This window comes from Muscardinus avellanarius, assembly GCF_963383645.1.
Source record: "Muscardinus avellanarius genome assembly, chromosome: 13".
In the NCBI taxonomy this organism is placed as follows: Eukaryota; Metazoa; Chordata; class Mammalia; order Rodentia; family Gliridae; genus Muscardinus; species Muscardinus avellanarius.
Genome location: NC_137799.1, coordinates 8,642,737 through 8,653,545, shown reverse-complemented (window position 1 = coordinate 8,653,545; position 10,809 = coordinate 8,642,737). Strand labels below are relative to the sequence as shown.

The window sequence follows — 10,809 nt, the reverse complement described above, 5'->3', positions numbered from 1 at the left end:
CCATCCTCGGTCGAGCAGAGGCGCTGGGGTCCCGGGGCGAGTTCGCGGCCAGCGGCTCCCAGCTGGTGGCTGCGCAGTCTCTCTGGCGGGGTGAGGGCCGGCTGGGGGGCACTACGCCATGCTGCTGGTGGAGCAGGGGGTGCTCTGGGTGCTCCCGATGCTGTGGTTGGTGCTGCTGCTCTCGGAAGAGGCCGGGGCAGCCACCGCCACCACGGGCTCCCGCTTGCTGGGGGGACCTGGGGGCGGGGCAGGGGCGGTCAGGGCCCAGGCCAGACTCCCCGCTCCCCCAGAGGCTGCACCGGGCCGCGGGAGCGGGTCCCTGAGCACTCCCTGCCGGGGCCCGGGATACTCACGGGTGTGCGAGTAGATGTACCACAGTGCGGCGGTGAGCAGGGTCCCGATGAGGAAGGCGCCGAAGGTGATGCCCAGCACGGCGGGCAGATCCAGGCCTTTGCCTGCTGGGAGGTTGGGAGGGCAGGAGTCAGTGCTGCGGAGCTGGCCAGGCGCCAGCCCCAGCTCTTCAGCTACCCAGTGGGCTCATGTCCCACGTCCAGCACTGAGCTGTGACCATCCGCCCAGAGGACCCAGCCAGCCAGGCGCACTGGGCCATGCCTCTGCCTCCTGTGCCTGGCAGAGAAGCATTTTTATTTATGTAGTGGTACTGGGGACCCACCGCCTTTTTGTTTTGTTCCTGAGGATTGAGCCCAGGGGCAGTCCACCTCCAAGCTACATCCCCAGGCCTATTTTATTTTTATTTCAAAACAGGGTCTCAGCCAGGCATGGTGGCGCACGCTTGTAATCCAGCATTCAGGAGGCTGAAACTGGAGAATCACCCCAGTATTTGGGAGGCAGAGACTGGAGGATCATGGTTCGAGGTCAGCCTCAGCTACTTAGTGAGGCCCTTTGCAACTCAGTGAGACCCTGTTTCAAAATAAAGAATAAATAATAGGGCAGGGGGTGTAAATCAGAGGTAGAATGCCCCTGGGTTCCATCCCCAGTACTTAAAAAAACCAAAAAACAAAAACGGTCTCCCTAGATTGACAAGTGTCTCACTACTGCTGAGGCTGACCTCAAACTTGCAGTCCTCCCATCTCAGCTTCCCAAGTACTGGGATTACAAGCATGTGCCATCACACCTGGATCATTTTTTTTTTAAAACAAGATCTCACTAAATTGCTGAGGCTGGCCTGGAATCTGGTATCTTTCTGTCTCAGCCTCCCAAGTACTAGGATTACAGTCATGCGCCACCAGGCCCAGCTCAGAGAAGCACTCCTAGGGAGAGTGGGTGGCATACTGTGAGCACAGAATGAGGGCCTAGGAGCCCAGAGTCCTGCCGGCTGCGTGACTTCTGGGCAGCCCTGGCCCTCTCCAGCTCTGCCTGGGAGGGCCGGGCCAGAGCACCTGCCGGGCTCTTCCACGCCCCCCGCCCCTCCTGTGCAGTTTCCCACTTGGCTCCCAAGCAAACTCCAGAGAGGACCAGGGGAACTCACCGGGCAGGTCAGGGCTGACGATGTTCAGGCGCATGGACACAGTCTTGTGGACTTCCTATAGGGAGAAGGGGGCAGTGGTGTGTGGCACAGCCTGCCGGGGCAGCCTCAGCCTCTCCCTGGCTCTGCAGCCTTGGCTGGCCCACCACCACCACTGTCCAGCTGGGGGACCTATGCTGGGCAGGGTGCTGGGCACACAGTCCTTGGCTGTGGCAGGATGCTCCCAGCGAGTCGCTGGGGTCCCCGGTACCCAAGGGCATCATGGGAGTGCTCCGCATCCATTCTTGGGCAGGCCTTGCAGAGATGAGCCAGGTCAGCCCAGAGGTCCCGACTCCCTGGCTGGAGGGAAATGCCGCGTAGGGCCCTGAGACTCCCTAACTGCACACAACCGGGGAGGTTTCTGACCCTGCAGTCCCTTCCGTGTGCAGAAACCCAGGGTGACCTCATGAGGGTGTGCAGGTCTGAGGCCTGAGAACTTCCATTCACTGGACACCAATGAATGCAGAAAACCAGGGTTTTGTGTCCCTCTTCCCTCGGGTCCCTGTTCACAGAGACCACATTGGTGGGTGGATTCTTGGGGGATGTATCGATGCAGGAGTGGGTGGATGGATGGACAGATGGGTAAGTACAGAAGGCTAAATGGGATGGATAATTATATCTGCTATCCTACCAATGCCTAAGACACGGCAATCCCACTGGCAGTCTGCAGGGTGGCAGTGAGACTGGCAAGCCACAGGCATGACTGCGGCTCTGCCCTCCCTGGCTGGTCCCACACCCCCAGGCTGGGCCTGGCCAGGCCCCACCCACCTGGGCCCAGGCCCTGGGAGTCAGGGCGACGGTGCAGCTGAGGGTGCCTGCCCTGGGCGGGGGCACCATGTAGACCCGGAGGAGGAAGCTGAAGCGCGGGTCACCGTCGGGACTTGGGGACAGCAGGCTCACACAGCTGCCCTTGGGTGCCCGGGCTTGGATGAGCTCCACGGTGTCCGCCTCAGGCCCCAAGTCCAGCTGGCAGCTGTCTAGCTGGAGCACAGCATCGGGGATGGATGGGGACACGCTCGCCTGTGTGCAGAGGGGAGCGGGCAGCGGCTTGGAGCCTGTTCTTGTCTCACGGCTGCTCTCGGAACAAACTGGAAGGGGCCCTCCTGCCCGCCCAGTCCTCCAGGCCGCAGAGGAGGGACGGCCCTGCCTAGGCGAGTGGGAAGGAGGGTCCCTGGACAACGCCGCGTGCCCAGGCTGGCCCCTCCTTCCTCTGGAGGTTGAATCAGACTGGCTTTTCTGTGGTGACTGAGGAATCCTATGGCTTGGGAGGCCTTGTCCCCCACCCCCACCCCCTCCCGTACCTGCACGAAACCCTGCTGCCCCAGCTCGATGGTGCTGGAGGCCTGGAGGAAGTGTGGGCTGAGGTAGAGGCCCAGCTGGAAGGAGAGGCCGTCCGTGTTGATGCAGTGGACCTTTTTCTGTGAAGGACGAGGATGGGAGGCTCATCAGTCTGGGCGGCCTGGCCAGGGAGGCTGGGATGGGCGAGGCTGGGGGCTGGGGAGGGGTCATGGCCTGACCTTGTCCTCATTTTTTTTTGTTTTGGTACTATGGATGTTCTACCTCTGAGCTATACAGCTAGCCCTATTTATTATTATTATTATTATTATTATTATTTTTATTACTATTACTATTATTTTTGGCAGTACTAGGGATGGAACTCAGGGGCATTCTGCCTCCAAGATACAGCCTTATTTATTTATTTATTTATGCAGGTCTGGGGATGGAACCCAAGGGCATTCGACCTCCCACCTACACCCCTCCCCTGTTTTTTATTCTTTATTTTGAAACAGGGTCTCACTGAGTTGCAAAGGGCCTTACTAAGTAGCTGAGGCTGACTGCGAACCATGATCCTCCAGTCTCAGCCTCCCAAATGCTGGGGTTACAAGCGTGCGCCACCACGCCCCGCCTCTCCAGACTGGAGAGACTGAGAGCACAACCCCCAACAGCATTTTTCTGGTTGTACAGAAGGGGAAACTGAGGCACACTGGGGCCACATGGCTCCGTAGGAGGAGAGCCTGAATTTCCCATGGGCCACTCTCTCCTAGGGCAGGAAAGGGCCCAGCCCTGGCAGCAGACCCTGGACCAGGCGGTAGCAGGAGACCATCCATCTCACCTGCAGTGGTGAGGAGCCGGGCAGGAAATTGATGACCACCTGTGGGGACAGAGCCAAGGAGCTGGTCAGAGCCAGAAAGGACCCCAGGGGTATCCCACCCAACACACCCATGTTATGGATGGAGAGACGGGGCCAAGCCCGGAGGACCAGGGCGGCACCTGGAGGGACTCCAGGCAGCTCACTGCCGCCTTCCACCCGCCCGTACCTCGTTGCTGACCACGTGTGCGCTCACATCCATGCCGCAGCTGGAGTAGGCGCTGCGCAAGACGAGATGGTCACCGCCGTCCTCCGCATGGCAGCTGGGGTCCCAGAAAGTCAGGCTCGTGATGGTGCACTGCAGAGCCTGGGGGGCCGTGGGAGTCCTCAGTCCCCAGCACCAAGGCCTGTCACGCCCAGGCGCCCCAAACCCCAGCCACACCTCCGCTCCCGTCCTGTGAGATTGCCTCATCCTACACCATTTAAGACCTAAAACCTGTAATCCCAGCATTTGGGAGGCTGAGACAGGAGGATCGCGCTTCAAGAACAGCCTCAACTCCTACTTAGTGAGGCCCTGTGCAACTCAGTGAAACCCTGTTTCAAGAAATAAAGAATAAAAAAATAGGGCTGGGGGTGTTGCTCGGGGGTAGAATGTTCCTGGATTCCAGTATCACAAAAAAAAAAAGGACTTAAGACTTTTTCTCACATTTGTATTTCACCTCGTTCTAAGATTTGCTACTTAATGTTTTTCTTCTAAAATATGGATTAAAATGAATGTAGAACTGTTAACGACTAGACGTCCATCCGAGTTCACATATAAGCAGTGCTCACGGCACAGTCCACTCTCATTTCTGGAGTGGGCAAACTTTCCCTATTAAAGGCTAGATGGTAAAGAGCATAGGCCTGGCCAGGTGTGGTCACACACACGTGTGATCCCAGGACTTGGGAGACTGAGGCGGGAGGATCGCAGGTTCGTAGCCACCCTCGCTTTTTGGTGAGGCTTTCTGCAATTTGGTGAGACCCTGTTATAACATAAAGGATAAAAAATAGGGCTGGGCTATAGCTTGGAGGTAGCCTGGATTCCATCCCCAGTACTGCAGAAAAAAAATAAATAAATACAAATCTTAGGCTTAAAGCGGGCCGGGCCTGTGGCTCTGTTGATTTCCCAACTTAGCTATCATGGCCTGAAGCAGCCATTGACAGGATGCAAATGTGTGTTGTGACCGCATTCCAATAAGAGTTTATTCACAAAAAACAGGCAGTGGGCCACAGTTTGCCAATTTGTCTCGGAAGAATAAACACTTGGAATTTCCCCTTCCTCCCCTCCCCCTCCTTCTTTGTACTAGGGATTGAACCCAGGGGCATTCTACCTCTTAGCTATGCCCCAAACCTTTTTTATTTTTATTTTCAAACAGGGTCTCAGTAACTTGCCGAGGGCCTCACTAAGTTGCTGAGGCTAGCCTTGAACCTGCAATCCTCCTGTCTCAGTCTCCCAAGTACTGGGATTTACAGGTGTGCGCGCCACCACTTCCAGCTCCCGGGTCATTTCAGTGATCCCTGAGAGGAACTGGATGACGTATCAGAACTTTGGCAGAGAGAGTTCCTGGCTGGAAAGGCCACAAGAAATCGTACAGGGGAAGGTGAAAAGATAGGATGGCCCAGTTTTCTTTTTGAGGTGCTAGGGATGGAACCCAGGGCCTCTCCCACAAGGGGCAAGTGCTGTGCCACTGAAATACGCCGCAGCACTCCCCTCCAAGTTTTATTTATTTTTATTTTTATTTTGTGGTACTGGAGGTGGAACCCAGAGGCTTTCTACCTCCGGGCTATCCTCCCAGACCTATTTTTTTTTTGTTGTTTGGTGGTACTGGGGTTCCTAGAAGCCCTTCTACCTCTGGCTATACTCCCAGACCTATTTTATACTTTTTTTATTTGGAAACAGGGTCTCTTAAACCAGCGAGGCTGGCTCCGAACCAGCACGATCCTCCTGTCTCCACCTCCCAAGCGCGGGGATTACAAGCGTGCGCCACCACGCCCGGCCTAGACCTATTTTTTATATTTTATTTGGAAACAGGGTCTCACTAAGTTGCTGAGAGCCTCACTAAGTAGCTGAGGCTGACTTCGAACCTGTGCGATCCTCCTGTCTCAGCCTCCCAAGTGCGGGGATTACAAGCGTGCGCCACCACGCCCTGCGTCCCCCTCCAAGTTTTAAAAATGCGCAAAAAGTTAAAAACCACCGTGGTGGAGGCTGGGATGTGGCTCAGTTTTATAGCACATGCTTAGTATGCACCAGAAGCTGGGTTCCGTCCTTGTTCTGAAAACAAAACAAAGCAAAAGCCCCACTGTAGCCTAGCACCGTGAAGTGGCCCACGCTGGGGAGTCTAAAACAGGAGGATTGCAGTTGAAGCCAGCCTCAGCAACTTAGGTCCTTAAGAACTTAAACTCCTTTTTTTCTTTCTTTCTTTCTTTCTTTCTTTCTTTCTTTGTATTGGGAGTGGAACCTAGAGGCTTTCTACCTCCGGGCTATACTCCCAGACCTATTTGATATTTTATTTGGAAACAGGGTCTCACTAAGTTGCTGAGAGCCTAAGTAGCTGAGGCTGGCTTCGAACCTGCGCGATCCTCCTGTCTCTGCCTCCCAAGCAAGCGTGCGCCACCACGCCCGGCTTCTAGGGAATCTTTTAGATATTTGCTTAGCAAACACCTAAGTAGCATCTGGACCAGAGGAACATGTTCTGAGCGATTCCACCATAGTTACCCATTTCATCTTCAACTCAGTCCCAGCCTTTTATAAATTTCTTACTCATTTACTTGTTGGTATTAGGGATTGAATGAGAGCCTCATTACTTGCTGAGGCTGTCCTCCAACCTCTCATCCTCCTATTTTAGCCTCCCAAGTGCTGGGGTTATAGGCGTGCGCCACCGTACACCGGCCTGCTTCAGGCCCCGGGTCAGCCCGGCCGGCGCTGATTACCTGCACCAGGTTCTTCTTGAGTACCAGGGTCATGACGTGGTCGGCGCACTGGGGCTGGATGAGCGACAGCAGCAGGTCGGGGCTGCAGGCCGGCCTGGGGGAGGTGGTCGGGGCGGGCGCGGGGGAGGTGGGCAGCCGGCCACCTGCGGGCGGCAGAGGCGGGCGGGGGTCACTGGCTGCTCGCTGGGGGTGGGGGGCGCGGGGAGGCGGGCGGCGCTCACCGCAGCTGGGGGCCCGCAGCCGGACGGCGCTGGCCGGCGGGATCTCGGCCAGCGAGGCCACCGCGCTGGCGTTCAGCTTCCGCGCCTCTCCCAGCAGGCCCTGCGGGGTGTCCGGGAGCTGCAGGCCCTGGATGACCTTCTCCGGAAAGATCTTGAAGGAGTACTCGCCGGTGGTCTAGGGGTGGGAGGGAGGGGTAGGGCGCGCCGGCAGGCCAGGGCGGGCCCCTGCCCTCCCCACGCCCCCCGCCCTGGTCCTCGGCGGCTGGCCCCTTCCCGCAGCCCAGCTCAGGCCGCCTCTCCTCTTTCCTGACCCCGTGGGCCGGATTAGGGAGCGTCCCAGCTGGTCCGGGAAGGCTTCCTGGAGGAGGTGGCCTCCGGGTGAAGGGCTGGAGGGCGCACGGGCGGTAAACAGAGGCAGAGTCCTGGGGGCAGAAGGCCACCCTGCCTAGGGCCCACGGCGCGCTGGGAGTCTGGGCTGTGTGTGTGGCCGGCTCACCCAGATCTGCATGTTGTGGTTGGTGTCCACGAGCCAGGACACGTTGGGTGGCCCCTGCAGGATGAGGACGGCGTCGGGATCCCCCGACGTGCAGCTCAGCTCCACCTTCACGGTCACTTTCAGGGGCCTGTGTGCGACAGACTCTCAGTGGGGGCCGGGGTCCAGGCGTCCAGGGAGCAGCGGCCGAGCTCTCCTCTGGCTTGCTGTGGGTCTTGGTGCCCACCAGGGAGGAGCCCGCTGGCGGAGGGGCGGGGCCAGGGCGGCGGAGGCGGTGTCTGGGTGGGGGCGGGGCTTGACCCGAGGGGCGGGGCCTGAGCGGAGGGGGCGGGACCCCTTACCCAGGCTCAGGGCTCGGCAGCATCTTCAAGATATGCGCCTCCTTGTGGCCGGCCACGCCTTCCAAGCGGCAGCCCCTGACCAAGGCCGGGGCCCGCGGCCGCCATTGGAGCCTGTGGCCCATGTTCTTTTGGGCTTCCAGCACGCAGAAGGACGGTGACTGCGAGGCTAGGGAGACGGAGACATCTCAGTTCCCTCCTCGACACAGAGCCCCACCTTTGCCCACAGCCAGAGGCAGCCATGACGAGGACCAGGGGAGGCGGGAGGCATGTGGATGGAGGACCTAGATTCCGGCCTCCCTGGCACCTTCCGAAGAGCCCTGTGCAGGCCCCGGGGCCTCTGTCCCCTCACCTGTCAACGCAGGGTCAGTACCAGGGATGAGCCCAGGGACGTCTGCCAGGGACCGCCCGCCAGGGACCGCCCTGCACCACCCAGCACATGGCTCCTCTTTACCAAGACCTAAGGTTATATAATGTATTCATCTGTATACATGTTGACTTCATCTCTCTCTCATCCTGGGTAGGCTCCGGGAAGCAGGGCCTGAGTGGGCCCCGACCGAGTACCTAGCTTAGGGCTTGGCACGTAGGACATGCACAGTAAATAACACGGACGTGCCGGGGTCAGAGCCGGCGTTTCACGTGGCTCAGTCTGACACTTGGTGAGGGAGTGAGCGCTGTGCCTGAGGGGCACTGACTTGTCCACACGGCATCCTTAGAGCCGGAGTCTCAAGAACAGGACAGCGGCGCTCAGATGCCCGCGGGAGCCCAGAGAGGCTTCGGGGAAGCTGACCTTGGCCCAGCTGGAGGTGGACGCTGCTGGGGTCTTCCAGCACGGCAGCCAAGGTAACAGGCCCCTTTGCGGCCGCCCAGTCGAGGATCTGGCTCCTGGTGGTAAAGGGTGGCAGCTGTGTGAAGTTGACTCGTGGGGGCTCTTGGAAGATGACCAGGTTGGGGTCCTGGGGAGACACAGAGTACTGAGTCCCTTCTGGCCTCTGGAGAAGGTCAGGAAGGAATTTGGGGAGTCAGCCCATTGGCTGAGAAGAGTTTAGAACTGAGAAAGCTGAGATCAGTGGACCTGCAGCTGACCCAGAGCCTCCCACCCCAGCCACTGTCTCCCTTCCACACCTGGGGGTACACAGGCACACCTGTTCACCCACCTGTCCCCACTCCAGGGCGTGTGTATGTTACAGGGCTTGAACCCAGGGGCATTCTACCTCTGAGCTATACCCCCAGTCCTAATTTATTTTCATTTTGAAACAGAGTGTCACTAGGTTGATGAGAGTCTCTTATTGCTGAGGCTGTCCTCAAACCTGTGATCCTCCTGTCTCAGCCTCCCAGTACTGGGATTACAAGCATGTGCCACCATGCCTGGCTTCCCAACACACATTTAACGACGTCATAGGCTGCAGTCTGTTTATCTGCTACACTCTGGGGGTTGTGAAAGTCTCCATCGGACCCATTTCCTCACGATGCTTGACGTGGCAGGCACTGACAACTATTTATGGGTCTGACTTTGTGCCAGACCCTAGGCCCAGATTGTAGACCCTGATGTGCCAGCTTTGCCCTGACCCCTGGTGTGTGGACGCCGCTCCCTGAACGTGGGGAGAAAAGAAGTGGGAGAGGAAATGAATGAATGGAAGCTGGGTGGTCCCTGGCCTGGGAGACTCTCGCCATTCAGAAACTAGACACGCTCCAAGTCATTTGAAGGGCCAGAGGCAGAGGGTGGTATTTAATGAGAAAAGAAGGGCAAGACATGGCGGGCGTGGTGGCGCACGCTTGTAATCCCCGCGCTTGGGAGGCGGAGACAGGAGGATCGCGCTGGTTCGAAGTCAGCCTCGCTGTTTCAAAATAAAAAAAATACAAAATAGGTCTGGGAGGATAGCCCTGAGGTAGAAGGGCTTCCAGGAAACCCAGTGCCACAAAAAAAAAAAAAAATAAAATAAAAAAAAAAATGGGCAAGACAGGTGCCTAGTTGGGCAGAGCTGGGGATGGGCTGCCTGGGAGAGGTGCTGGAGGGCTGAGTAAGGAAAGCTTCCCGGAGGAGGTGTCCTGGAGGCGGGAAGGATTCAGAGGAAGCTGTTGGGGCCTCCGATTTGCTGGGACTTTGTATTCTATCTCTAAGGCCGGGGCACTGAGCTGGGGCTGCAGCAGAAGGGCTTCAGGCTAGACATTAAGGAGGACTGCCCAACACCACAGAATGGTCCCCTAGCACGAGGCACACTACCTTTCCTGCACGAGTTAGCAAAAGCGCAAAGTGGGGGGACAGCCTAGGTACGGAACCTGGACCCCATGGCTAGAAAGGATGGAACGGACAGTGGCTTAAAAGTGGGAGCGGGGAGCCGGGCGTGGTGGTGCACGCTTGTAATCCCAGTACTTGGGAGGCTGAGACAGGAAGATCAGAGGTTCAAGGCCAGCCTCAGCAAGTAGTGAGACTCAGCAAACTAATGAGACCCTGTTTCAAAATAAAAAATAGAGCCCGGCGTGGTGGCGCACACTTGTATTCCCAGCATATAGGAGGCTGAGACAGCAGGATGGCGTTCGCGACAACATCAGCTACTTAGTGAGGCCCTTTGCAACTCAGTGAGACCCTGTTTCAAAATGAAGAATAAAAAAGCTGGGCGTGGTGGTGCATGCTTGTAATCCCAGCATTCCAGGGACTGAGACTGGAGGATTGCAGGTCTGAGGGCAGCCTCAGCTACTTAGCAACGCCCTTCGCAACTCAGTGAGACCCTGTTAAAAATAAAGAATAAAAAATAGGGCTGGGGTGTCGCTCGGAGGTAGAATGCCCCATTCTACCATTCCCAGTACTGCAAAGAAGAAAAAGAAAAGCGAGTGGTGGTCTCTCCCAAGCCCACTCCCAGCCCAGCCACTGTCAACACGTTGCTGTCTTTCCTGGGTACTTATTCAAATAGAGGGCTCACAACTTGGTCGAAGACAGTGAGAAGGCATTGGATGGAACATCCTGAGTGCAACTGTCCCGTTGGACAGATGGACAAACTGAGGCCGCACAAAGGATCTGAGGCGGCCAGGCTGTGCATCCGCCTCCACCATCCGACGTCCACCTCCCAGTCTGGACTCTGATCCCGGGCTCACCCGGCCAGCCCTGGTAAGTCAGCCTGGAGCGGGGAGGAGCAGGGCCTCGGGGTGGACAGCAGGGGCCGCCCACGGCCAGG

At 57.6% G+C, this 10,809-nt stretch overlaps 1 protein-coding gene across 1 annotated transcript in view; it reads right to left on the bottom strand.

Annotated features, from left to right (window-relative positions):
• Positions 1–111: 111 nt before the first annotated feature.
• ENG (endoglin) overlaps positions 112–10,809 on the bottom strand; it is a gene marked incomplete at its 3' end in the record, with an annotated part of 37,334 nt that continues 26,636 nt past the window's right edge. Inside the window, exons 4-15 of the mRNA XM_080708883.1 lie at positions 8,427–8,592; positions 7,640–7,805; positions 7,302–7,428; positions 6,806–6,980; positions 6,585–6,727; positions 3,844–3,981; positions 3,639–3,677; positions 2,827–2,943; positions 2,294–2,545; positions 1,490–1,544; positions 354–458; positions 112–236 (exon numbers count right to left, since the gene is read on the bottom strand). Of these exons, the coding sequence (XP_080565009.1) occupies positions 112–236; positions 354–458; positions 1,490–1,544; positions 2,294–2,545; positions 2,827–2,943; positions 3,639–3,677; positions 3,844–3,981; positions 6,585–6,727; positions 6,806–6,980; positions 7,302–7,428; positions 7,640–7,805; positions 8,427–8,592 (1,608 nt within the window). The remainder of the gene's footprint in view (positions 237–353; positions 459–1,489; positions 1,545–2,293; positions 2,546–2,826; positions 2,944–3,638; positions 3,678–3,843; positions 3,982–6,584; positions 6,728–6,805; positions 6,981–7,301; positions 7,429–7,639; positions 7,806–8,426; positions 8,593–10,809) is intronic.